This window comes from Labeo rohita, chromosome 15 (genome assembly GCF_022985175.1).
Source record: "Labeo rohita strain BAU-BD-2019 chromosome 15, IGBB_LRoh.1.0, whole genome shotgun sequence".
NCBI classification, from domain to species: domain Eukaryota; kingdom Metazoa; phylum Chordata; class Actinopteri; order Cypriniformes; family Cyprinidae; genus Labeo; species Labeo rohita.
The window spans coordinates 21,853,428-21,881,344 of record NC_066883.1 but is presented as its reverse complement, the minus strand read 5'-3'; the positions used below and the strand labels follow the sequence as shown (position 1 = coordinate 21,881,344).

The window sequence follows — 27,917 nt, the reverse complement described above, 5'->3', positions numbered from 1 at the left end:
TGACAAATAAAATAACAATTAAAGAAAAATCATTGCATTCTCAACAAACTGTTTATTCTTGGTCACAGAGTAATGAGAAATTCCCACTGTATAACTTTTGATTTTGCATATTAATAATTTGGCACAGGCCCAATTATTATCTGAAAGAATGAAAATTTGATTAATACTTTAGCTTATAGCTTTTTAAATCAAATGTAAAACTGCCTAATTGTAAACATTTTTGTCTTCAGAGAACTTCATGACATCTGTCAGAAAGAAGCTGCAAATAAAGAAAATGGCATTGCAATTCAGTTCCCAGCCTGCTTTAAGGCAACATCTTTTTCACACAGGTACACATTTGTGATCATTGTAATTTCTACGGTATGCGTATTTCTTCCCGCATTTCTGGCACGTGTAGGGTTTTACGCCAGTATGGATTTGCATATGTGCCTTCACATGGCTGAGCTGTACAAACTTCTTCCCACACACCTCACAGCTAAACGGCCTCTCGCCGGTGTGGACCCGCTCATGTCGCCTTAAGTTTCCAGATAAGCGAAAGCACATCCCGCACGTTTCGCACCTGTGTGGCTTTTCACCGGAATGAATGCGCATATGCAGTCTCAGACTGTGGGGAAGTCCAAACTGGCTTCCGCAGACAGAACATTTGTAGGGTTTAGCTTTGGTATGAACAACCTCGTGCATTTTCAAACCAACTTTTTGAGTAAAAGTCTTCTCACAGATGTCACACTTGAACTGTGTCCTCCCTGAGTGAAGCTTCTCATGTTCCTTCAGCGAATACAAGCTGCTATAGCTTTTACCACAGACTTTACACATGTACGGATCCTTTTCCGTATGGAGTCGCTGATGCATTTTGAGCATAGCGATCGAACTGTAGCACTTTCCGCATTCGTCACACGGGAAAGACTTCCCATCTTTAGATTTGCCGTTCATATTGGCTTTATCACTATGTGTGCGCAAGTGTTTCTGTAGGGCGTAGTTAAAAACAAAGCTTTTGCCACAGATTTCACACATGAATGACTTCAGAGCTCCATGTATTCCCATATGCCTCTTCAGAGATTTGCTCTGATAGAACTGCTTGGAACAGATTTCGCAGACGTACCGTTTCACACCGCTGTGCACAAGGAGATGCCTTCTGAGATTTGTGATGTGGCCAAATTTCTGCCCACATTTGTTACATACATGTGGTTTCTCTCCTGTATGCACAAGCTGGTGCATTTCCATTTTCTTTTCGGTTTTGAAAGTCTTGTCACAGAGGCTGCATTTCCACGGTCTGTCATTGGAATGAGTGAGCAGATGGCTGGTCAGGTTGCCTGAGTGTGTAAACTGCTTCCCGCAGGTGTCACAACTGTATGGTTTTTCACCTGTATGGATCCTCTGGTGTGCCAGTAAGCTTCCCTTTACGGTAAAGCCGTGTCCACATACGGAACAAAGAAACGGCTTCACTTCCAAGTGGATACGTTCGTGCATCTTAAGATTTGCGAAGGCCCTCCCGCATGTTTTACAGATTTCTTTCTTCTCGCTGTGATTCAGTAGGTGTTTCTTTAGTCCTTTTAAGTATTTAAACTTCTTCCCGCATTGCTCACAACTGTGAGGCCCTTTGGAATTTCCACATTTGTGCTTATCTAGTGAACATCTAAAGAAAAATTTCTTTCCACACTCTTTACAGTCATATGGTTTTGTTTTCTCTTTTTTTTCGGAATTTGTGCTTATTCGCTCTGCTTCTGTGTTCACTTCAGCTTGCTGGTTCTCAGAAGAGGTGATGGCACTGTATTCCACTGCAAAACATTAACAGGGTTTAAGTTACTGAAAGCTACAAATACACTGCCGTTAAAAATTTTGAGATCAGTAAGATTTTTTTTTTTTTTTTTTAAAGAACATTCTTATGCTCATTAAGGCTATATCTATTGGATAAAAAATACAGAAAAAAAACTGTAATTTTGTGAAACATTACTGAAATTTAAAATACGTTTTCTAGTTTAATAGACTTTAAAATATTATTTATTCCTGTGAAGCAAAGCTGAATTTTCAGCATCGTTACTCCAGTCTTCAGTGTTCTATGATCCTTCAGAAATTATTCTAATATGCCGATTTATTATCAACGTTGGAAACAATTGTGCTGCTAAATATTTTTGGGACCTGTGATATTTTTTTCAGTATTTTTTTTATAAATAAAAACAAGCATTTATTTAAAATAGAAATTAATACTTTTATTCAGCAAGAATGCGTTAAACGGATAAAAAGTGATTGTAAAAACTTGTTAGATTGTTAGAAAACTTTGTTTTTTGAGATTCTGAATAAATGCTGTTATTTTGAACTTTTTATTCATCAAAGAATCTAAGAAAAAAGTATCACAGGTTCCATAAAAACATTATTTCTGATAATAAATCACCATATTAGAATAATTTCTGAAGCATCATGTGACACTGAAGACTGGAGTATTGATGCTGAAAATTCAGCGCTGCATCACAGAAATAAATGATATTTTAAAGTATATTAAAATGGGAAACAATATTAGAAATTACAATAATATTTCACAATATTACTGATTTTTTTTGTATTTTTAATCAAATAAATACAGCCTTCATCAGCACAAGAGACTCCAAAATCTTACTGGTTCCAAACTTTTGAACAACACTACGTCTAACTGGTTTAAAAAGCCTAATAATAATTTAGAAAACATAGTTTTTTTTTTTCTTTTGAAAGAAATTAATTTAGCAAGGACACATTGATCAAAAGTCACAATAAAGACATTTATAATATTACAAAAGATTTCCATTTCAAATAAATGCTGTTCAATTGAATTGTTTACTCATCTAAGCTTCCTGAAAAAAATAATCATAATATCTTTCAAAGCAGAACAACTGTTTTCAACATTGATAATATTAAGAAATATTTCTTGAGCAGCAAATCAGCATATTAGAATGATTTCTGAAGTGCGACACTGAAGACTCGAGTAATGATGCTGAAAATTCAGCTTTGCCATAGAAGTTTTTAGAAAAGTATTAAAACTGTTACTGAACAATAACACTGATTTCACTGCATGTTTGATTAAATAAATGCATAAGCAAGAAGTTTGAAAACCACTGGTCTGGAGTCTTATATTTTACTATTTATGAAAGCCAAACATATTGAAGTTTGGTTTAAATAAACAATTGATTGATAAATAAATAAACTAATATTTAATACATGTCTACTATTTTTATATAGATAGTACACTCAAATATCAAAGCTGTGCAGCACATACCTATAAAAAATCTTTGCACTGAATTCTCATGTCCACTACTTGACGACTCAGAACAAAATTCAGACACATGACCCTCTGCACACTGAGAGAAAAAATAAAATCAGTACGAACGTTATTGCAAGCATTTTAGCAAACAATACAGAGTTAAATCATTTCAACAGTGAACTCACCTGCTGGCCTTTAACAGAATCTTCAGGTAATGCATTAAGGAGAATTTGTCTCTCCGGAGACACCAGTGGAACTACAACTAAACAATTTGACAGAAGAAATGACTACTGTTAAGACTATAGCGGATTGAACGTTCGTACATATGAGATTAAAATACATGCAGGATGTCTTACCAGGCACATCTCTGACAGCTTGATTGCTTGTTATTTCTGGTTTCTTCACATGCTCCCTCACTAACTCTTTTACGTTTATTACATCATCATGGTAACTTGTAAAACCCTGCACCTGAAGTGGCTTAAGCGCAAAGCAATAACTGAAGACTTTGCATATTTTTTGAACAGCCACCTTGGTAAAAGTCTCCATCACAGCTGTGAGCTTTGCCTACAACAGATAATAACACATAATGATAAATTCATTTGGACTTCTTCACCTCCAAAATGTTCAGTTTTGGAACTAGCAGGATTGCTTATATTGTTAAACACAGAAAAGGCCTTGATTAAACATATAAAATGTTTTCTAACCTTGAAATTAAAGGCTACACAGAGGAAAAACTTAATGAATAGGTTGTCTTTCTGTCTTTTGCTGATAATTAAAAAGCATTCAAAATATCTGCAGAATGAAAACAAACGTACCAGTCTGTGTTGTTTCTCATTCATGTCCAATATCTGATCTCTGTCACTACTAATATCAGTGTGAGATGAGCGACATTCACAGTCAAAAACTTTTTCAATCTCGTCTAGGACTGTTTCTATCAAAAGCGTCATTATAGACATTGTTTGCTTGTGAAATAAATCATACTCCGCCATTGTGCTCATTCAATAACTGTAACTTCTGATATACAAAGTGAGTGAATGATGTGCGAACACAAACAAACCATAGCGCGTTTACTATGTTAACTTCCGTTTCTGGAATAACTACGTCTTCAAAATAAAAGTCCAAACGCGTTTATTTTGTGTTCTACGATTGTCGCTGTTAATAGTGACTTTTATTTTGAAATTCAAAACGCCACACTTTTACGGAAGTCACAGTCAACCTGTAACAGTTGTGAATGACATTCGTACCAATAATTTCTCTTTTACAGTCATGAACGAGAAATTACTTTGATTTCAACGAGAACCATCATAAATAAATTGGATTATCTTGCAAAATGTCTGAAAATACAAACCTACAGGTATATTTTCATTCATTCGCTACACAAAATAGAAGTAATTTTGAGAGAAATCAAAACCACGTTTAGCTTTAACGTTATTTATTTATGTTTACATTCAGTGTATTTCCCCGACACTCGTAAAATTTACAGTGCAGCTCCGTTAGGTATTTGACATAATTGTTAATGTTGTTTTGGTTTAAGTCTAACCTAGTGAAGTTACATCTGAACCGTCTTTAACAAAAAAGTTTTAGCCTAATATTCTCGAATATGAAATCTCTCTATATGAATGGTATTCTTTACTCCTCCCTTGTCTGTAACGGACACAGTGAATAGGCATTATTGTCTTATCTACTGAAGCCAGGACATTGGGGCGTAGTGCCTCCTTTTTCATCAGTATGTCCTGTTTCATGTTCTCTGTACATTGCTTTCTGTTCCTCTGAAGACTCCTGTTCATTTCACTACAACTATGGCAGATGGACCTTATAAATACATTAGGGTCAGAACATAACCAAAATTAACAATTGACAAAGTTAATCTGTGTTTCTGATTTACTGTTTTCTGTGGTACTCTTCTTTGCTTAAAATATTGTCTTCTTTTACAGGATGCTGATGGCAAAGTCAGCAGGGTGATCCGTGTTGGCACCAGAAAAAGCCAGGTATATTTTCATATGTGCTTTTATTGTATATCATCTATTTTTCAAAAACCACATTCCGTACAGATTCATTTTAAATGCTCTGTGAAAAAAAGTATTTGTTATCTATTTTAACATATTTAAAATTTCTTCCTGTGATGGAAAAGCTGAAGCTAGACCAGTGGTTTTTAAACTTATTGCTTATGCTTGTAAATTTATTTGATCAAAAATGCAGTAAATACAGTATTATTGTGAAATAATATTACAGTTTAAAATAACTTTTTTTTTAATAACTTCTATGGCAAATTTTCAGCAGCCATTACTCCAGTCTTCAGTGTCACATGATATTTAAAAAAAAAAAATCTAAGCTGGTACTCAAGAAATATTTGTTCTTATTATTAATATTGAAAACAGTTGTGCTGCCAAATGTTTTTCTGGAAATTGTATCTCAATTTTCTTTGACAATTCTAAAAATGTATTTATTTAAAATAGAATTCTAGTCTTTATGTAAGAAATGTCTTTGTCTTGTAAATGTCTTTACTGGTACTTTTGATTAACTCAATGCATCCGTAGTAAATTAAAGTATTTATATCTTTCAAAAAATGAATACTGAACCTACATTTAAAACTGTAGAGTACATACAAGAATAGATCATCTAAAATATTGCTAAAATATCTAACCATTTTCATTAGTGTCGCTAATATCAAACTATCAGTGCCAAATGATCTTTCAGAAATCATTCTAATATGCTGTTGCTCAAATATTTCTTATTATTAACACTGAAAACACTGTTACTTCATGTTTTTTCTGGAGGTCTTTGACAATAAAAAAAAATAAATAAAAAACAGCATTTATTTGAAATATTTTTATTATAAGTACAAAAGTCTTTATTGGTACTTTTGATCAATTTAATGTGTTTTATTAAACATTCACACATTTATTAAATTAAACAATTTATTTTTATTAAAATAAAAGATTTCTGATTCCAAACTTTTAAATTGTAATGTATATACAAATTAGATCATCTAAAATATTGCTAAAATATCTGATTTCCCATTTTCATTACCTGATAAATTGGAGGAATTTAAATGTACACATTTCACGTTTTTATGACGTGTACCAATGTGTCTTAATTATGTTCTCAAGTTTTCAGAAGTACATTTTTACTTTTACTTTCCATATTATAACTAATATCTATTTATATTTTGCCTCATCATCACTTAGTAGTAAAAGTGTCACATAGGCAAATGTGGGTTCGTAAGTTTGTTTGGGTGTGTCAGTGGTGGTGATGGCTTTGATAAGATTTCTGTCTTTGTTAGGGTGGGTACAAGATCGCTTAGTTTTAGCAAAGAAATTAGTTACAGCCCTCAACAAAAGATTAGCCTTATTGTTGAACCTTTTGGTTACTTCCTTTTTTTCAGCTGGCTCGGATTCAGACAGACAGTGTTGTAGAAAAACTCAAGGAGCTACACCCTGATGTGCAGTTTGAAATAGGTACAAAATCAGTGTCAAATATGCAAAACAGTGGTTGTTTATTGGTCAATGAGTTTAGCAAGTATGATGTAGTTTGTATTGACTTCAACTTTTTACTTTGTTTCAGTGGCTATGTCAACAACAGGAGATAAAATACTTGACACAGCTTTATCCAAAGTAAGTCCAAATCCAGAAATTAAAAAAAAAAAAATGAAAGTAGAATAACTGATTATTTAATTAAGTGATATATTTGTGTTAAAGATTGGTGAAAAGAGTCTCTTCACAAAGGAACTGGAAAATGCTTTGGAAAAAAACGAGTGAGTCTTTCTTTACATCTTAATACCGTTCATGTGTTTTTTGCACTGTGTACAGATTTGTTCACTTGTCTTTTTGGTGCATTTGATGTTTCAGAGGTTTGTGCTGCTACACTGGTGCTTATGTTTTAGTATGAATAACGCTGTTGTAATATTTGTGTCTCTATAGGGTGGATCTGGTCGTGCACTCTTTGAAAGACTTACCAACTGTTCTTCCTGTGGGCTTCACTATCGGATCTGTGCTGAAGTAAGGATCGCAATAGTCACAATAGCGTCTCTGTGTTCTGAAGTGCTAATATGTCCCTCCACATCTGACGAGTCTTTTATCTTAAAAGTAGCTGACGTGTCATCATGTTACAGACAAACCTCAACCTAAAAGTTCAGAAATAATTATTAAAGGGTGTAGAAACACGATATAGTGTATTGATCATTGCAAATCCCTTTTAATATGAGGCCAACCTTTTGACTGACATTTTCTTCTCTTCAAAGGCGAGAAAACCCCCATGATGCTGTTGTCTTACACCCCAAACATAAAGGCAAATGTCTAGACTCTCTAGCCAACAAGAGGTAAAATTGGTGGCCAGTACACAGAGCTATATATTTTTTAAATATCTACTAAACTACACTACCATTAAAAAGTTGGAAGTTTAAAGAAATTGATACTTTAGTTTAGCAAGGATGCATTAAATTGATCAAAAGTGATAATTAATTTTTATAATGTTACAAAATACACTACCAATCAAAAGTTGAAAAACAGTAAGATTTTTAATGTTTTTAAAGAAGTCTCTTCTGCTTTCCAAGCCTGGATTTATTTGATCCAAAATACAGAAATAAGCAATACTGTGAAACAGCATCATTTCTCCAGTCTTCAGTGTCACACGATCCTTCAGAAATCATTCTGATTTGGTGTTCAAGAAACATTTTTTTATTATTATTATTATTATCAATATTTAAAACAGTTGAGTGCTTTTTTTACAGGATTCTTTGATGAATAGAAAGATCCAAGATCAGCATTTATCTGAAATAAGAAGTTTTTGTAACATTCTGAACTTTTCATCAAAGAAACCTGAAACAAATTCTACTCAGCTGTTTTCAACATAATAATAATAATAATAATAATAACAATAATAATAATAATAAATGGGGTTTTTTAGCAGCAAATGAGAATATTAGAATGATTTCTGAAGGATAATGTGACTGGAGTAATGATGCTATAAATTCAGCTTTGAAATCACAGGAATAAATTACATTTTGAAATATATTCAAATAGAAAACAGCTATTTTAAATAGTAAAAATATTTCAAAATTTTACAGTTTCTGCTGTACTTTGGATCAAATTACTGGTGTTTAAAAAACATTAAAAATCTCCCTGTTTAAAAACTTGACTGATAGTGTATTTCTGTTGTTCTTTTCAGTTTTCTGTTTATCAAAAAAAATCCAAATTCAACATTGATATTAATAAGAAATGCTTATTGAGCAGCAAATCAGCATATTGGAATGATTTCTGAAATGTGTGACACTGGAGTAATAATGCTGAAAATTCAGCTTTGCATCACAGGAATAATTACATTTTTAAATATATTCTTTTATTCTTATATTATTTGAAACTGTAATAATATTTCACAATATTGCTGTGTTTACTGTATTTTTGATTTAATAAAAGCAGTCTTGGTAAGCATAAAAGACTTTGAAAAACGTTTAAAAAAATCTTTCCAACTCCAGAAATTTGAATGGTAGTGGTATATATAATAATTTGTTTCAAAATAAATATTTGCAGGATATGTGTTTTCATAAATACTAAAGTATATATTTCATATTTGAAGTGTTGTAGGGACCAGTTCACTTCGCCGGGCCGCACAGCTGAAGAAGAGATTTCCTCATCTGGAATTTAAAGACATTGTATCTTTCAGTGCTGTGCAGCTTTTTTTTTTCTTTTCCTGTTATTGTATGTAGATGCAGATAACATGTGAACTGTAATTTCCGCTCTTCTTGTTTTGTGTGAAGTTATACCTTAACAGTTGTGTTTCAGAGAGGTAATCTCAACACTCGTCTAAAGAAGCTGGATGAAAAGGATGACTTTTCAGCCATCATTTTAGCAGCAGCTGGTCTTCGCAGAATGGGCTGGGAGAATCGCATCAGCCAGGTGCCTGTATCATACTTTAATCAACCTAAAATGCAAATGCATAAACAAAAGATTATTGCATTATTTAATTGACAACCAATTCTATAATGCATATTGACCTTGGTTGTTATCATCCTGCTGCAGATACTTGGGCCAAATGACTGCATGTATGCAGTTGGACAGGTGGGTAACATTCAGTGTTGCTTTTGTCCAGATCTCCTGCACATCACATTGAAACTTACATATTGCTCATACTGTATTGTTAAAGGGCGCTCTGGCAGTCGAAGTGAGAGCTCGAGACCAGGACATCCTGGAAATGGTGTCAGTATTAAACGACTCGGACACTGTGTTGAGATGCATCGCGGAGAGAGCCTTCCTCAAACACCTGGTAGGCATCCTGGTGCACTATGATACCCCTCATACCTGTTTTTGAAACAATGCTATGATACTATTTTTGTTTTAATATATGAATTAATTCATAATAAAATCTGAATACACTGTCATTCAAAAGTTAGACTTTTAACGTTTTTGAAAAGTTCTCTTATGCTCACCAAGGCTGTATTTGTTTGATAAATAAATACAGTTAAAACAGTAATATTGTGAAATATTTTTGGATTTTTAATAAATGTTTTTTTTATATATATATTTTAAAATGTAATTTATTATTGTGATTGCAAACCTGAATTTTCATTCATTTCATTCATTAATCATTAATCCAGTCTTCAGTGTCACATGATCTTTCAAAAATCGTCCTAAAACGCTGATTTAGTGCTTAAAGTATTAGTTCACTTCCAGAACAAAAACATACTCACCCCCTTGTCATCCAAGACGTTCATGTCTTCAGTTGTAAAGATGCCATATAGTGGACGTCTATGGTGCCCCCAAATTTAAACTTCCAAAATGCAGTTTAAATGCAGCTTCAAAGCGCTCTCAACGATCCCGGGCGAGGAATAAGGGTCTTAATTAGAGAAACGATTGTTTTTTCGTTTTTTTTTCTAATTACAATTTATATACTTTCTAACCTCAAACGCACATTTCGTCTAGCTCTGTGTAAACTATTGTTTTTTTCTGGTCATGACAGTTAGGGTACGTCTAAAAACTCCCATCTAATTTTCTCCACCAACTTCAAAATCATCCTACATTGCTGTTTTTACCTTTTTTCTTCTAAAGGTGTTTGATGTTCTTTGCATGTTCACTTTTTAAACTCTGGGTTGGTACTTCTGCAGCAATGTAGGATGATTTTGAAGTTGGAGGAGAAAATGAGACAGGAGTTTTTAGACGTACCCTACCTGTCATGAAAGCGAAAAAAACAGTTCACGCAGAGCTAGACAAGACGAGCGTTTGAGATTAAAAAGTATACAAATTGTAATGTTTTTAAGAAAATAACCAATTGTTTCGCTAGATAAAACCCTTATTTCTCGGTTGGGATTGCTTAGAGTCCTTTGAAGCTGCATTTAAACTGCATTTTGAAATTTCAAATTTGGGGGAACCATAGAAGTCCATCACATGGAGAGAAATCCTGAAATGTTTTCCTTAAAAAAACAATTTCTTATCAACTGAAAAAAAAAAGAGACATGAACATCTTGGATGACAACGGGGTGAGTACAATATCTGTAAATTTTTGTTCTGGAAGTGAACTAATCCTTTAAGAAACATTTCTTTTTAATATTTTTTAAGAAATGTGTGATATCTTTTTTCCCAGGAAAGAACGGCATTTAAAAAATGACATTTTATTTTATTTATTTATTTATTTTTACTAATCCTAATTCTTACTAAACCCAAACTTTTAAACAGATGTGTGAATATTTAAATATTTTTAAAATCATATTTTTAAATTACATTTTAAATGATGGTTACACCAAATCACACTTTTAAGAACATTATATGTTTTAATCTTTTTTTTTTAGGGAAGGAGGATGCAGTGTTCCAGTTGCTGTTCACACTGAAGTTAAGAATTCACAGGTAGTGAATAGCTTTGCTGTTTAATATCTACCCAACTAGAAAAGCTGAATGACAGATCTGAATAATTGTGTGGTTGTTTTACAGCTCTACCTGACTGGAGCCGTGTACAGTCTCGATGGTTCAGACAGTCTGAAGGAGACCATGCAGACAAGCATCAGCTCTGACAAGCAGGTTGTTAATCCTGTACAATATAGATACAAATTCTAATATTTTTTTGAATTTTACTTTTATTTGAGCATCTGTAACCTTATTATTAACAGGATGAGGAGCAGGAGAAGGTTGACGAGAAGGTTCAGCGTGTGGGCATCACCGCTTTAAAGGTGTCAGAAGCAGCCCAGGACGCCGCAGTCAAGTTAGGAGTGGATCTCGGAAATCTGCTGCTCAGCAAAGGGGCCAAAGAGATACTGACTGTAGCCAGACAGCTTAATGACGCACGATAGGTATATAATATTCCATATCCGTAGCTGAAGACCAACCACCCCCTTCCAGAAGTATTTTTATAGATTTCACTGTCAACAAGTGTTTTTGTGTCATCCTATGGCCTTTATATTAAGATATTGGTTAGTTTTTCACAGAAGATTTTTCCTTGTATTTACAGGAGATTAATGAAGGTCAGTTTGCAGTTACTACCTAAAACAGACTTGCAGTATGATGCAAAATAATAATGCCAAAATATTTACTGAGGCACTGGCATTCATGAACAACATCTACATTATAGAGAGCTAATAGACTGATAGATAGAAATTATATTTGCACTCATATTAAGCCATGAACACACAATCATGCCTTTTAAAATGGTGTGTGTTGTATCTAAACACATGCTTGTTTAAAACTTGAATTATTCTGGGGTGGACATTTTCTGAAGCTGCTTGAAGTATAATCTACATATTACCTTCACTGACTATACATGTAAATATGTATAGCATAATAATCTGTGAACCACTACAAAACTTTTCGTATGATTTAATCAGCTGTTTTTTTCGTAGATGTAGAATAGTCAAATGATTCCATCTTATTCCATCTTAGACATTTGCCACTGATATATTTTAAGCGTTTGTTAAGTGTTGTCTTTGAACCCTTTAAATGAAATCTAACATCAGTGCCTGGAAACTCAAAATGTCATCTCTGCAAATATGTTTTTTTAGTATTATTATCTCATGGTCGGACAAAGATGTGAATTTTATGGAGTTTGTATGCACTGCCTCAGCTTTTCCATTCACTCCACTCAAATACCTTACATTATTCCTTACTTTATTTATTTGGCTAAATGTCTTTGCTGGACATCCTCTTGTGCCTGCATTTGTATAATGAAAAATTATAAACATAGCTAGTATTCTTTTGTTGTGATTAACACTGATTTTTTTTTTTTTATGATTTAGAGCCATAGTTTAAATCATATCATGTTGAATACAAGATTCTTAGAATGTAATAAAATATTCTATAAAATACATTCAGTTCTTCATTTTAGTTTAGTTTTATGGCCATTTCAGGCGAGTCAGGGGTGTACTTGTAAACTCTGAATAACTGATAGCATTAATATTGTTTGTCACTACTTTGAAATAAGGCATCTGCATTTACATAAAACAGCGCATTTTGTAAGTTTGGATGTTTTAAGAGCTGAGTTGTTTGGTTTTATGTACTGTATTTTCCAGTCCCAAATAAAGCAATATGGATGCAATCGTGGTTTTGGCTATTTTCTCCATTTTATGCAAACTGCCTTAGACAGTAAGACGCCACTAGGTGTCACTAATTTTTTTTAATAAGCTCTACTAGACCTTATGGTTGAGGGATATTGGGTATAATAAATGAAGTAAATCAGTAGAGGCAGGTTAATTAAGTTTAGCATTGTACATTACTTGATTATTGATCTGCTTGTGTGTAAGAGAGTTAATGTGAAGAGAAGAAGAGTTAAGCAAAGAGAAATAAAAATGAGTATGTACAGTCCATTTTTTAACAAATCCTCTTTTGCTTACCAAGCCTACGTTTATTTGATCCAAAATACAGCAAAAGCATTAATATTATAAAATATTTTTACTATTCAAAATAGCTGGTTTCTATTTGAATATATTTTACAAGGTAATTTATTCCTGTGATCTAAATAAATGCTTTTATTTAGCAAGGATGCTTTACACCGATCAAAAGTGATATTTTGATCATTAAAGAAACCTGAAAAAAATCTACTCTGCTGTGTTTAACATAATAATAATAATAATAATAATAATAAATGTTTTTTTGAGCAGCAAATCAGAATATTAGAAAGATTTCTGGATGATCATGTGACTGGAGTAATGATGCTAAAATTCAGCTTTGAAATCACAGGAATTTTACATTTTAAAATATAATAAAATATTATATATTGGATCAAATAAATGCAGGCTTGCTGAGCAGAAGAGAGTTCTTTAAAAACATTAAAATCTCAAAAACTTTTGACTGGTAGTGTAGACTTAATGTTTTTCATTTATTATATAAAGCTGTTCAAAGAATTGCCGACGATTCAGTGAACGAAGAGGAATAAAATAGATTAAATAAATATGCACATGCATATAAGTCTAGCTAAAATCATTTCAAGGCGTTTGGATAATTTTCAACTCATTTTCATTGTTTATTAAAGCATGTATGAGATCATAGACTGCATTTCTTATTATGTTTTTTTTTTTTCTTGGACCTGGCAACCCTGTTATGAACTCTTAACATAAAAAATAGATTTATTATTAGTTTTACTTATTATAGATACATACTTTTCAATACTTTTGTTTCATATATATATATATATATATATATCCATAATATTCCAGGTTCCAGGATTGACATTTGACAGTGAAGGGCTTTTGCATGTCAAGTCTTGACTCGTCCAGATGTGTTCTTGTTCTGAGGGTGAACTCGTTTTATTAGCGTGTGGCTTCTTCTGGCAACCAGTTGTGGCATGTTGCCAGCGCGTCCACTCATTTTCACAGAAAATTACACACCACGCTGTCCACACAAGTCTATAATCTCGTACCTGCTTTAATAAACAAACACACATTTGTGCGACACTCACATTTTTACATATTTTTAAATACAGAAAACATAATTTAAACACTTTATAAATAACAAACTAAGAACTAAATACCATTAACATGCAATAAATATCAAAAGTAGATTAATAAAATATTTTTGTTTCCGTTTCAATGGGAGAGAGTACATGTGACGTAAACGCGCGTTGAGCGTGCAGGTTCTCTCTGGAGCATCACTGAACAGGATGGTCTGGCTTCTCTTCCCTCCATCCCAGGTTTTGCGTCACACCTCGCCACGAAAACGCTCCTTCAGGACTCGGTTTTTTCATTCACTTCTGTACGGGATTACAAGTGGCACAGGACCTGTTTCAGTCACCTGTTGTAAAGAGGAAAGTGACCTACATTTCAACACTTAAACGAATATATTTCCTCTCGAGTGTGAGGTTCGGTAAGTGATTTCAAGAATTTGGTGCTGTTCGTTCTTAACAGGAACATAACTTTACAATACTTGTTTTATCATCTGTGACTGACTTATAACAAAAACATGCAGTCTAATAATGCATTTTATAAATTTAAGGTATTGTTCTGTTATCCTGTTATATTTTAATCATATTATTCTGGTGTATTATGCTATGACATATTACTATACTAGTGTCTCGAGGGTTTGATCATCTCAGTTGGGTTTTCTTTATTATGTAATAATTACTTTAATAGTAATAGTGTAATATATAGCCTGTCATATCATACATTTATATTTTTAAATATATATGAGGTCTGTAATATATGTGCATGGTATTAAGAAAGATAAAACTGCTAATTCTTATGGATTAGCCTACATACACAGCATAAAGACCGCAAAGCCAAATCTCTTGATTTTCTATACTCGCCTGTTTTTTTTTTTCTTTTTTTGTGTGTGTTAAAACTTTTTTAACCGTTAAAATGGGAGGCACAAACTAATACATTGCTGATATATCTTTATAAATTCTTATTTTTTTCCAGAAATGAAGCCCTCCCACTTCCCTTTCTCAAAAATTATTTACCATTTAATGGTTAATAAAAGAGATGTTCACAAAATTATTGAAATCAATTTCAACAATCCTAATTTTCTGATACAAACTGTATGTCACATGTTTATGGATGTGTGTTATGTAACACTTGTATATTAACACAAGTACAGTATCTCACCAAACACTGAGCATAAATCACAGGAGTGGTGATAATTTGTTCTACTCATATGTCTATGAACAATTCTGATTATGTTTCACTCATTACAGTACATTCCTACAAGATTTCCATTGTACAGGCTGTCTCCACACGGCACTACTAATTCTCTTGTGAATGTTCGAGCGATCCCCTCCTAGCTAGTGTTCTCTCTGGGACCGAGCCAGTAAAGTCTGTCTCTGACCTGGCTGTCCACATTCTCTGATTTCATTCTTCCTTTTGGCTCCAAACTCCAGGGACTTACATTTAGCCAGCCAATTCAATGCGTCAGCACAATGCGGTCTCTCTGAGGAAACCAAATCCCAGCCTTTTAGAAGAGCTCCAAATTCTAACCTAGATCAATTTGACAGAGTAGGGGCCTCTCCTGAATGAGACAGTGTAAAGGGGTTTGCATTTCAAGGGAAAGTATAGGAAGACGCTCCCGTTGGAGATTTCTCATTTTGACTGTATAGTGATGTACCACATGATGACTATGGTCACGCACTTCTTTACTAGAAAACACAGTGATTTTATTATATTAGAAGGATTTTTGCTTCTCTTTAGATATTTGGAATGGCAGTGAAGACGTCTGATCTTGGGTCGGTTAGTATTACTATGGAGGACAGCCTGTGTAATGGAGGAACGCAGCCACAGGAAGCTCCATTGCTAACTCATCTGAAGAAGGTGGAGAACCACATCACAGAGGCGCAGCGTTTCTCTCACCTGCCCAAACGCAGTACTGTGGATCTGGAGTTCAAAGACCTGTCCTACACCATCAGAGAAGGACCGTGGTGGAAAAAACAAGGTCGGGAGATCATATTTTACACATTTTGATCAAACCATAAATATTTTGTCAACCTCATGTGACTCACCGGTCCTAAATAGTGCACTTGTTTTGACCTCATTAGTTTGAAACAGACCTTGAGGATGTGGTCCTTGTCATTATAAAACATTATCATAATCATAAGACACCATCATTAGATTAAAACAAATAAAACAAGAAGGCATACAGTATGTGCTACTTTTCTGTTTTATTTGATAGTGACTAAAACAAGCTATAAATGTATTTGTTTTGTTTTTATAAAAAGTTATTAAATTTAATTAAAAATACACATATATAAATACACATATTTTACATTTTATAAATTATACAAAAAAAATACACTACCAGTCAAAAGTTTTAAATTACATTTAGGAATAAATTATATTTTATATATATTTATATATATATTCAAATAGAAAATAGTTATTTTAAATAGTAAAAATATTTCAATTTTTTGTGTTTTTGCTGTACTTTGGATCAAATAAAAGCAGGCTTAACTGCAGAAGTAACTTCTTTAAAAACATAAAAATTTTACTGTTCAAAAACCTTTGACTGCAAATGTAGATAAATAAAATCAGAGAAGTTTGATTGTTGGTTATGAGGCAATTTAAAATAGGGGTTGACCGATATGTGTTTTTTAGTACTGATACCGATTATTACAAATCAAGTAGACCGATAACCAATATTTTGAACCGATATATATGTCTGGTGTAAAAATGAAAATTAATGTCAAAATTAAGAATAACAAGGATTCTGTCAAAAGCATTCTTTAAATGCTTTTATATTCTTTTATCAGCAACGATAACCGTTAAAATGCTTAATATCGGTGCCGATAAACGCTCGACCCTTAATTTAAAACCGTTTTCATAAAAAAATAATTGCATGATAGCTTTTACAAAAGAGACAAATGGTTTATCAATAATGCAACTGTCAAAACTCAAGGGAGAGATAAAGTGAAGCAGGAAACAAGACAGAATGAAGGAGAAAGATAAAAATAGAGTAAATGGACAACTCAAGTGGTCCTCCATTAATAACTGTGCACAAATTAACACAGCACAACTCAGAAATTTAGACCAGATTGGAGTAGCAGAGAGATCTAATCTTAGAAATAAAATGGAGCCTAAATTATGGTCTCTTTTTGTAATAATAGAGTATTTATCTCTTGCTTGTACAAGTCAAATAGGAAATTAAAACAAGTCTTGGCTAGATACAAGCTTAGAGCAACTTTTTTTAATGTGCAAAGCAGAATACGGCAAGCATTTTTATTTTAGCAGCTTAGCATTCAGAGGAGATTAAAATCACATTAGAACGAGTACCAAGACTAATGGAGACCTTTTTGCTTTCCTGTCAGACGTTCAGATCTGTTGATTTGCAGGTAACGTCATGAATGCTGGCATCTCATGCTGTTTGCTTCTGTTTTTATCTGATGAAGCTGACTCATGCACTGTCTAGTCGAATCTGGCCTGAAGATAGCAGATGGTTGTGTACTCTTGTGATTTATTGGTGGAAACATATCAGTGTGGTAAATTCTGCTATTTTACAGCCTTCACAGGCCAACATGACTTTTATTTTAACAGTGACAATATCAGTACAAGTAGTATCATTTAGATGAGATCACATCTGACATCACTGGGCAGAACAAAATATTAAATTTGAAATGTCCTGCTGACATCATCCAAATGCAAGTTGTGCTTTTGGTATTTATGCTGACTACTCTTATGCGCTATGATAAACAGATACAGAATGGAATATATTTATAAATATGATAAATATATGGAAGCCCATTTCTTGAATAAAAAAAAATTAAAAAGTGTTATTGCAATTTTTTTATCTCATGATTCTGACTTTAAATAAAGTCAGAATTGCAAGACGAACACTTCAGTTCTGTTCTGACTTTACAAATTGCAATTGTGAGTTTATATCACACAATTCTGACTTAATTTTTTGGAACTGTGAGTTTGTATCTCACAATTCTGACTATATCTCACAATTTTGAGAAAAAAAGTCAGAATTGCGAGATGTAAACTGGCAATTTCAAGTTATAAAGTCAGAATTGCTAGATACTTTTTCTCAGAATTGGGTGATATAAACTCACGATTGCGAGAAATAAAGTCAGAATTGTGAGAAAAAAACTCACAATTCTGTTCTGACTTTATAACTTGCAATTGTTTATATCAATCAATTCTGACTTAATTTCTTGCGAATGCATGTTTGTATCTTGCGATTCAGACTTTTTTTCTCAGAATTGTAAGATATAAACGTACAGTTGTAAGTTATAAAGTCAGAATTTCAAGATATAAAGTCACAATTCTGACTTTTTTCTCAGGATGTGTGATATAACTCATAATTGGGAGAAATAAATTCTGACTTTATATCTCAATTTTGGGGAAAAAAAGGCAGAATGTAAAGTGATCAATTTAATTAGCATCTTTCCACTGTCCTTATGTTTCCATTGTGGCCTAAAGGAAAAGTGCCACCAATGATGATAATATACTCATTGAATGACTTCTAAACGTTCAGTGGAGATGTATGGGAATAAAGTCAAAGGGTAAGGGCTTTCCTGTGATTTGACTGTGAGAACAGGCCGATAATTAGGGCGCCTTGCTTTGAAATACTGTAAGTCAGGCTTTGACAATCCTGGGAGTGTATACACATATATTTTTCTTAGAATTACTATATCAGTACCTCCTAAAAATCTGTCATTTGCGGTGGGTCAAAGCCATCATGGTGGACTCATGGAAAGGTCAATGAGCAGACTTGTCCAGAATAGTTTAATTAGCCACTGTACTTAAAGGTTTTGGAGCCTAATTCTTTCATCACCTTTATCACTCCCTTTCTCACATTTCTTAGCTTTGGAGAAATATGTAGTACAGTCATGAGGTTCACGGATTAAACCATACTTCTTATTTGAAGGGATTAACTGCAAGTGGACCGTTTGTTCCAAATGAGAACCATATGATGCCAAGTATATGTTTTTTTATTCACAGGTTATAAGGCATTACTCAAGTGTCTATCAGGGAAGTTTTGGAGTCGGGAACTCGTTGGCATTATGGGCCCCTCTGGGGCTGGAAAATCCACTTTGATGAACATCCTGGCGGGATACAGGTGAATGTTCAGTGGGTGCAATAAATTGCTAATAAATACATTTATTATATTCATAAAAGAAATTAATGAAAGCTTTCATACATATCCATTGCTGGTTGTGTTGTGTGTTACAGGGAAACAGGAATGACTGGAGAGATCCTAGTAAACGGAAAGCTCCGACACCTCAGAACCTTTCGTAAAATGTCCTGTTACATTATGCAAGAGGACAAATTACTGCCCCACTTGTCTGTTCAAGAAGCAATGATGGTGAGCTTGCAGGGTGAATATTGTGGTAAACGATGCCCCCTACTGGTTTGGTGCTAATGTTGATATAACAATCACTTCAGAATGCTTAGTCATGCAGAAAAATTGAATATCTAACAAGGAATACACTGAACGCTGAATGACTTCCACATTGTTTTCTAGGTATCAGCTAACCTGAAGCTCAACGAAGACACAGAGGTGAAAAAAGAGCTGGTAGGTAAAGCTCATCACCTCATTCAGACTTGGCCCAAATTTGTTTCCCTCTAAAATTTCACCTCCTTTCTGTGTGTTCATGTTGGCATGCAGATAAAAGAAATTCTGACAGCCCTGGGACTGCACGAGTGTGTCCACACTCGTACTGTGTCTCTCTCTGGAGGCCAGTGTAAGAGGTTGGCTATTGCCCTTGAGCTAGTAAACAACCCCCCAGTCATGTTTTTTGATGAGCCCACCAGGTAATAATGTAATCGTATTTTTATACAAATAAAACAGCATTATTTATATGCTTGTAGCATTAAAAAAATAGTATATTTTTTGCTTTTTGCTTTTTTTAGTGGTTTAGACAGCGCATCCTGTTTCCAAGTAGTATCACTGATGAAGTCTCTTGCTCAAGGAGGGCGAACTATCATTTGCACTATTCACCAGCCCAGTGCCAAACTATTTGAGATGTTTGATAAGGTATGTGCACGCTCAAATCCTTTTGGAAATCTTCAGATCATGTCAGTCAATCATTTGATTCTTTTTGGGTCACTTTCACAGCTGTATATTTTAAGCCAAGGCCAGTGCATATACAAAGGAAGTGTCCCATACCTCATCCCTTACTTGAGAGGACTGGGTCTTCACTGTCCCACATATCACAATCCTGCAGATTTCAGTAAGTTGACTGTGTTTTATAAATACTTACAGAAGAAATTAATATTTTTATTAATCAGGGATGCATTTAATTGATCAAAAGTGAGAGTAAATGTAATAAGATGTAGTAAGATTTGACATTTATACTGTTTTTACTGTGTTTTTGATTTTAAAATCAAATATGTATATATAGTACAACAATGGCAATGGCACCAATATATCATGCATCATACATTTCCTCTCTGTTTTGTTTAGTCATTGAAGTAGCGTCAGGAGAGTATGGTGACTTGAACCCAGTGTTGTTTGAGGCTGTTCAGGGTGGCATGTGTGCTTTGGAGCAAAAATGCAACTGTATCGACAAAACCGCTGTAACCCTGTGCACTGCAAAATGTGTTAAAGTGAGTGATGCAGGTTTCACAATTACCCTCGTCTGCAGAACCTTGCACAAATTGTGGTCAGGATGTTTGCTAACTGATGCACTGTGTTAAAAAGTCTCTTTTTGCTCAGAATATATGATTTGATATAGCTGTCTTTTTAATTAAGGTTTTGATGACAGTTGACTGCCAAATACATGATTATATGAAAGATAATTAAAAGCCTGTACTTGGCACAAGAGTATGTACAGTGTCAAAGACACCTGCTTTAAATTGTAAAGCATGTCTGGGGCAGATGGTTCATGCTTTTTTTTTATTTAATTTTTTCTAACGACACATTTTGCTTTCCTACACTTGCTTTTACAGGATTCAGGACATGTTGAGAGACATACCTTTGCAACAAGCTCTCTGACTCAGTTCTGCATTCTCTTCAGGAGAACATTTATTACAATATGCAGAGACCAGGTACATTGTTGTTTCATTTAGTTGATATCTGGTATCTCAGTACAAAAATTTCTAATTGCGTTTGTGTCAAAAATGACAAAATACTGCACAGTAACTAAACTATGGAAGCTTGTTTCTGCCATTGGATAAAAAATAAGAAAGTTTACATCTTGCAATTCTGACTTTAGAACACACAATTGTAAGTTACTAAGTCAGAATTGTGAGACATAAACTCGCAATTCTGAGAACATAGTCTTTTTCCTCCCTCAGAACTGGACTTTATAACTCACAATTGCTTGTTTATATCTCACAATTCTGAGGAAAAAAGTCAGAATTGTACATTTATATCTCGTTGTTTTGACTTTATTTCTTGCAAATGTGAGTTTATATCTCACAATTCTGAATTTATAACTCGCAATTGCATGTTTGTCATGCAATTCTGAGAAAAAAGTCACAATTGTGAGTTTGTTGCACAATTTTGAGAAAAAAAGTCAAAAGTGTTGGTTTATTTCTTGCAATTCTGAATTTATTTCTTGCATTTGCAAGCTTGCAATTAGGGCCCGAGCACCGATGGTGTGAGGACCCTATTGGAATTGCTCAGTTTCTTCTTCTTCTCCAAAATGAATCGCATTTTTGAGGGCCTAAACATGCTCGAAAAGTCATGAAACTGCACACGCATCAGAACTGGTGAAAATTTACGTCTGATATGGGTTTCAGAAGTGGGTGTGGCAAAATGTCTCAATAGCGCCACATATAAAATTTAAACGGAGTGCGCCTCGAGCTATGTTTCACCTACATGTATGAAAATCGGCACACACATGCAACACACTAATACCTACAAAAAAGTGTCCAGGTACGAAATCCAAATCCCAACAGGAAGTAAGTTATTTAGATTTTTCCCGGCAAATTTTGTGTCATTTTTGCTATTTCCAGGCGTCATACTTGAACGAACTCCTCCTACAGATTTATTCAGATCAACACCAAATTTGGTCAGTGTAATCTAAAGCCCTTTGTGACATTAAATTGCGAAGATCTAGAGTTTTCGCTGGAGGGCGTGTCCGTGGCGGCCTGTCAAATTTCGATGTTTCACCATGAAAAACGAAGTTGTTATAACTCAGCCATACAATGTCTGATCTGCCCCAAACTTCTCATGTTTGATAAGAGTCCACTCCTGAACACATATCCATGACCATATTTAGTTTTAGGCATAGCGCCACCTACTGGCAACAGGAAGTGACATGTTTTACTCTGTAACAAACTCCTCCTAGAGATTTATTCAGATCAACACCAAATTTGGTCAGTCTACTCTAAAGACCTTTGCGATGTTAAATTGTGAAGATCTTGAGTTTTCGTTGAAGGGCGTGTCTGTGGCGGCCTGACAAATTTTGATGTTTCGCCATGGGAATAGAAATTGTTGTAACTCAGACATACGATGTCCGATCTGCCCCAAACTTCACATGTTCGATAAGAGTCCTGCCCTGAACACATCTGAAGGCCAATATTCCATTATAATCATAGCGCCACCTGCTGGCAACAGGAAATGACTTATTTTACACTAACTTAAACATGCAATGTCAAATTTGCACCAAACTTCACATGTTTGGTAAGAGTCCTGACCTGAAGACATCTAAAGGCCAATATTCAGTTATAAACATAGCACCACCTGTTGCCAGCAGGATGTGTCGTGTCTTACAGTAACTCAAGCATGCCATGTTTAATCTGCACCAAACTTCATATGTTTGACAAAAGCTCTGGCCTGAAGACATCTACATGCCAATATTCAGTTATAGGCATAGCGCCACCAGCTGGCAGGAGGAAGTTTGGCACATCTAAATGACTTTAACATATTTCTCCTAAATTTACTATGTGAAAAGCATAGTGCCAACCATTTGCCACCGATCGGCGGTGAGCCCGGGTGCGAGGGCCCTTTCATCGCTGCTTGCAGCTTTAATTCTTTTTATATCTCGCAATTCTGACTTTCTAACTCGCAATTGCAAGTTTATTTAATGCAGTTCTGAGAAAAAAAGTCAGAATTGTGGGTTTGTCATGCAATTCTGAGGAAAAAACTCAAAATCGCCTGTTAATGCAATTCTAACTTTATTTCTTGCATTTGTGAGTTTATATCTCGCAATTCTGAATTTATAACTCGCTATTGCATGTTTGTCACGCAATTCTGAGAAAAAAGTAAAAACTGCCTGTTTATATCTCATAATTCTGACTTTATTTCTTGCAATTGAGTTTCTATCCCATAATTCTGACTTTATAACTTGCATTTGCTAGTTTATATCATGCAATTATGAGAAAAAAGACAATTGTGAGTTTATATTTTACAATTTCGACATTAAAACTTGTAATTGCGAGTTTGTCACACAATTTTGAGAAAAAAAAGTCTAAATTGCCTGTTTATATCTTGCAATTCCAAATTTATTTCTTGCATTTGCAAGTTTTTATCTCCTAATTCTCTTTATATCTTTCAATTCAGACTTTATCATTTGAAATTGCAAGTTTATATCATGCAATTCTGAGAAAAAGTCTGAATTGCAAGTTTGTCATTCAGTTCTGAGAAATGAAGTCAAAAAGATTGCCTTTTTATAATGCAATTCTGACTTTATATCTTGCAATTGTGAGTTTATATCTCGCAATCCTGACTTTAGAACTCACAATTGCATGTTTGTCGTGCAATTCTGAGAAAAAGTCAGAAGTGCAAGTTTGTATCATGCAATTCTGAGAAAAGTCAGATAAAAAAGATAATAAAGATAAAAAGTCGCAATCACCTTTTTTAAAAAATTTTATTCAGTGTCGGAAATGGGCTTTCATATTATACCAACTCTGAAAATGGCAAAAAATAGACCTAATATAAATTTGAACTTTAGCATGGTTGAACCTATTTTACAAATACAGACAAAAATACAGTCAATATAGTCTTTATGTCTTTATAATTGAATTGTTCATCTTTTTATATACATTTTATATATTACATAATTTTAATAGAATTTTTGCCATATGGTATCTATAGTATTTTTCTCACCCAGTATAAATAGGTCTTAAAACATGAAAATAAATTATTGCATTTATATTTTTGGAAGGGGCTCATATTTGGGGGGATCCATGTCGTCAAAAAAGACCCAATTTTGATCCTAATTAAGATCTATTGGAATTGCTTGGTTTATTTATTGTTTATTCATTTAAAGCTGTGGCGTTTTACTTGCAGAATAGTTTAAAATGCAGTTCAAAATGGTTCTTGTTTTATGCACTAGGTTTTGACACATTTACGCCTGATGTCACACATCTCCATCGGAGTGCTGATAGGCCTGCTGTACCTCAATATTGGCAATGACGCCAGCAAAGTCTTCAACAACACTGGTTTCCTTTTCTTCTCAATGCTCTTTCTCATGTTTGGAGCGCTGATGCCTACAGTTCTTACCTGTAAGTTAGTGAAGAGGCATGAGCATAGCAGTAATATCAAAACTTACAAAAACAGTTCTGGGTCTAACGTCATGTCCTACTTTCATTTACAGGAAGTGAAAGTGGTTTTTAGATTCATAGTTTCTCTGCCCTCTTTCAGTTCCTCTAGAGATGGCTGTGTTTCTAAGGGAACATCTAAACTACTGGTACAGCCTGAAGGCTTACTATCTGGCTAAGACAATGGCCGACATTCCATTCCAGGTGGGTGCCTGCCTGCCTAAGCCTGACAGATTCCATTTTATGCATGATATGAGCTGAGCTTATTTGGGCAATGTTGAAAGTTTAATAAAATGGATCTAAGACAAAGAAAACCAAGGATTTCTATAATTCTTGTATTTGATGTCATCATGGGTTTGTCCGCTCTTCCTCAGGTCCTCTGTCCCATCATGTACTGCAGTATAGTGTACTGGATGACTGAACAGCCTCCAGAGGCGAGCCGCTACTTGCTGTTTTTGGCTTTGTCGATCTGTACAGCTTTAGTAGCCCAGTCTCTTGGACTTCTAGTCGGTGCTGCCTCCACATCCCTTCAGGTACATGTTACAGCTTAAAAGTGCTCCAGACTCTAACACATTTACGATACTAATTGAAAATCTAGTCAGGACTGCCATGAAAAATTTCTTCACAGGTGGCCACTTTTGTGGGTCCGGTGACAGCCATTCCAGTCTTACTGTTCTCGGGGTTCTTCGTGAACTTTGACACCATTCCAGAATACCTACAATGGAGTTCCTATGTGTCCTATGTTCGGTATGCTATTTATATCTTAAAGCGATAGTGCACTCATTAGTTTCTCAACCTCATGTCGTTCCAAACCTGTAAGACCTTCGTTGAACCACTGATGTCAAATGGATTATTTTAACAATGTCCTTACTAGCTGTCTGGGTCTTGAACGTGTCAGTTACGTTGCTGTATATGCAGGCTCTCAGATTTCATCCAAAATATCTTAATTTGTGTTCTGAAAATGAACTTACGTGTTTGGAACGACATGAGGGTGAGTAATTAATGACAGAATTTTCATTTTTGGGTGAACTCTTCTTTTAATATATACTTTAACTTGGCAAATATCACATTGTCATGTTTGTTTGATTGTGTTTCTGATAGGTATGGGTTTGAGGGGGTGATTTTGTCTATTTATGGCATGAACCGAACCGAGCTTGAATGTCCAGGGAGGGTTTGCAAGTTTCAAAGACCTGAAGAAGTGCTGCAGTTGTTGGATGTAGAAGATGCCAAGCTTTACATGGACTTCATCGTACTGGGGATTTTCTTCCTCATCTTGCGACTCACAACCTATTTGGTTTTGCGGTACAAAATAAAGTCAGAGCGATAATATTCAAGTGGCCTGTGGCCTGAGGCCACACTATAATGTATACACTCTCATTTCCAAAGGTGTCATTATCTGCTCAGGAAGGTCAGATTTATTTGTTGATAATTTTGTGTTCTGGTTTTTGTTTTTCATCTGGATTGATGGATCAGTTCACTTCCAGAACAAAGATTTCCTGATCATTTTCTTACCCCCATGTCATCCAAGATGTTCGTGTCTTTCTTTCTTCAGTTGCAAAGAAAGTACGGTTTTTGGTAAAACATTCCAGGATTTTTCTCCATATAGTGGACTTCAATGGTTCCCAACAGGTACCAGTGCAGTTTCAATGCAGCTTCAAAGGGCTCTACACGATCCCAGCCAAGGAATAAGGGTCTTATCTAGCAAAATAATTGGTCATGTAATTATATATTATATACTTTTTAACCACAAATGCTTGTCTTGCACCAGAACAACCTCACACTTTATGTAGTCGTGTTGGAAAGGTCACGCTTGACATAGGTGGAAGTACCAACCCAGTGTTTACGAAGTGAACGTGCAAAGAAAGTCACCTTTTACCAAAAAAAAAAAACAATTTTGAAGTTGGATGAGAAAATGAGATGGAGTTTTTCGCCATACCCTACCTTTTTGAACCGAAGTACACAGACAAAGAACTAACCATGCGTGACTTTCCAACATGATTACGTAATGCCATAAGTCCACCATATGGAGAACAAAACCGGAATGTTTTTCTCAAAAAACATGTCTGCGACTGAAGAAAGAAAGACATGAACATCTTGGATGACGTGGGGGTGAATAAATCATCAATTTTTATTCTGGAAGTGAACCAATCCTTTAAGTTAATCAAATGTCATTGCCTACAGAATTGGCTTTTAAAAAACTGAGTAAACTAATGTTTTTCAGTGTTACATTGATGCAGTACTAGGTGCTGTTATGCAAGGCTGCTACTGTACATCCAAAGTCAAGATGCGATACCAAATTTAAATATGCATATATTTCTCTACTCATCATGTCAGTTCTTGAACTCATTTAACTGTTGCTTTAAACTTACACTAACACTGATGTCATTTTTTTTTTTTTGACTCAAAGCTAATTAGAATGAAGTTTTGCATTTCCACTTTCAGAAAGCACATCATGAACATGTTTAGCCTGGGATCAGGATGTTTACATATCATTGCATAAGTCTAAAAAGGTTTTTAATTCAAACCAGAAGACTGTGAAGTTTCACACAGTGCCTGTGTTTCTATTAAACCATCTTTTTGTAGAGTAGATTTTATTATTTTTCTTTCTTTGTTGATTATATACTATTTTCGCCTTAAGATTTTATGTAACTACCTGGTGCTAAAATGTATGTATTAAAACAAAGTTATAATTTTTTAGAACAAACTTTCATATCATGTATATCAGCAATGTATTGCTTAAACGTGTCTAACTGCCAAATGTACGTGTGTTTAGAAATAAAATTATGAAATCAAAAGTGCAGTTGCAATTGCAAAACAGTCTTTTTGAATGTAGTATTCATTGTGGTTCATATGAGGACATAGAAGAATACTAAATGCTTTATTATCATAACCTTACGTAAATAAATAATAACAAAGCCGTCTGGCAGTGCCCTTATCTTCAGACATTTTATTGAACAATGACTAATTCTGACTCACTGAACTAAACCTGAAGAATAGCACATGCAAAAGAAACGAAAGCAGCTACACCTGTATGCTTCTTCGAAGAACCTTTCCAAGAACTCTTTTGAACTACCCAGAATCCCTTGGAGCGACAAAGAGCGGTTGACGCATTCATTATCTTCGAGGAACTTATACAGGTCCATATATAGAACATATGTCTGGAAAACTGTAGGTGTGTCACTTTTATCAGGGCAGTCCAAAGTAAAACAGCTTGTATCAGACATTGCGTAATATTATGTCAAATAATTGAATGCTTGGTGGGCCTTTAAAATGTTAAATACAGTATGATTTTGCTGTCTGATACACCATATTAACTAGTGCCAATGTCAGACTTAAGCAGCTTTTGTAGATTTAAAGCTG

At 34.4% G+C, this 27,917-nt stretch overlaps 3 protein-coding genes across 5 annotated transcripts; 2 read left to right on the top strand and 1 right to left on the bottom strand.

Annotated features, from left to right (window-relative positions):
- Nucleotides 1–56: 56 nt before the first annotated feature.
- On the bottom strand, nucleotides 57–4,302 carry si:dkey-182i3.9 (zinc finger protein 883). Its single transcript, XM_051128732.1, has 5 exons — nucleotides 4,045–4,302; nucleotides 3,586–3,793; nucleotides 3,415–3,491; nucleotides 3,245–3,326; nucleotides 57–1,775 (listed from the first exon to the last, which is right to left on the bottom strand). The coding sequence occupies exons 1-5, from the start codon at nucleotides 4,225–4,227 to the stop codon at nucleotides 322–324; spliced, it is 2,004 nt and encodes a 667-aa protein (XP_050984689.1). The 5' UTR covers nucleotides 4,228–4,302; the 3' UTR covers nucleotides 57–321.
- A 126-nt stretch (nucleotides 4,303–4,428) lies between these two features.
- On the top strand, nucleotides 4,429–12,736 carry hmbsb (hydroxymethylbilane synthase, b). 2 transcript variants are annotated; one of them, XM_051130119.1, is made up of 14 exons: nucleotides 4,429–4,583; nucleotides 5,164–5,217; nucleotides 6,615–6,687; nucleotides 6,794–6,843; nucleotides 6,928–6,983; nucleotides 7,150–7,227; nucleotides 7,470–7,547; nucleotides 8,804–8,879; nucleotides 9,010–9,123; nucleotides 9,247–9,285; nucleotides 9,371–9,494; nucleotides 11,015–11,064; nucleotides 11,149–11,235; nucleotides 11,325–12,736. In XM_051130119.1, exons 1-14 carry the CDS (start codon nucleotides 4,560–4,562, stop codon nucleotides 11,502–11,504), a joined length of 1,083 nt encoding a protein of 360 aa, XP_050986076.1. In that variant the 5' UTR covers nucleotides 4,429–4,559; the 3' UTR covers nucleotides 11,505–12,736. The 2 variants fall into 2 exon arrangements, with proteins under 2 accessions (XP_050986076.1, XP_050986075.1); XM_051130118.1 differs by lacking the exon at nucleotides 4,429–4,583 and adding an exon at nucleotides 4,928–5,058.
- Nucleotides 12,737–14,304: 1,568 nt separating this feature from the next.
- On the top strand, nucleotides 14,305–27,357 carry abcg4b (ATP-binding cassette, sub-family G (WHITE), member 4b). 2 transcript variants are annotated; one of them, XM_051128577.1, is made up of 15 exons: nucleotides 14,305–14,505; nucleotides 15,822–16,062; nucleotides 19,068–19,185; nucleotides 19,299–19,431; nucleotides 19,591–19,641; nucleotides 19,735–19,880; nucleotides 19,980–20,103; nucleotides 20,185–20,299; nucleotides 20,533–20,675; nucleotides 21,018–21,116; nucleotides 24,353–24,521; nucleotides 24,661–24,761; nucleotides 24,932–25,090; nucleotides 25,186–25,304; nucleotides 25,659–27,357. In XM_051128577.1, the coding sequence occupies exons 2-15, from the start codon at nucleotides 15,831–15,833 to the stop codon at nucleotides 25,882–25,884; spliced, it is 1,935 nt and encodes a 644-aa protein (XP_050984534.1). In that variant the 5' UTR covers nucleotides 14,305–14,505; nucleotides 15,822–15,830; the 3' UTR covers nucleotides 25,885–27,357. The 2 variants fall into 2 exon arrangements, with proteins under 2 accessions (XP_050984534.1, XP_050984533.1); XM_051128576.1 differs by having other exon boundaries at nucleotides 19,980–20,299.
- The last annotated feature ends 560 nt before the right edge of the window (nucleotides 27,358–27,917 follow it).

Coding starts and splice junctions, on each gene's coding strand:
- si:dkey-182i3.9 (XM_051128732.1), bottom strand. CDS start 4,227: ATGAGCACAATGGCGGAGTATGATTTATTTCACAAGCAAACAATGTCT. Junction 3,794..4,044: donor ATGAGAAACAACACAGACTG/GTACGTTTGTTT, acceptor TATCTGTTGTAG/GCAAAGCTCACAGCTGTGAT. Junction 3,327..3,414: donor ATTCTGTTAAAGGCCAGCAG/GTGAGTTCACTG, acceptor TTTTTCTCTCAG/TGTGCAGAGGGTCATGTGTC.
- hmbsb (XM_051130118.1), top strand. CDS start 5,029: ATGGCAGATGGACCTTATAAATACATTAGG. Junction 5,059..5,163: donor GACCTTATAAATACATTAGG/GTCAGAACATAA, acceptor CTTCTTTTACAG/GATGCTGATGGCAAAGTCAG. Junction 8,880..9,009: donor ATCTGGAATTTAAAGACATT/GTATCTTTCAGT, acceptor GTTGTGTTTCAG/AGAGGTAATCTCAACACTCG.
- abcg4b (XM_051128576.1), top strand. CDS start 15,831: ATGGCAGTGAAGACGTCTGATCTTGGGTCGGTTAGTATTACTATGGAG. Junction 16,063..19,067: donor ACCGTGGTGGAAAAAACAAG/GTCGGGAGATCA, acceptor TTTTATTCACAG/GTTATAAGGCATTACTCAAG. Junction 21,117..24,352: donor TTACAATATGCAGAGACCAG/GTACATTGTTGT, acceptor TTTATGCACTAG/GTTTTGACACATTTACGCCT.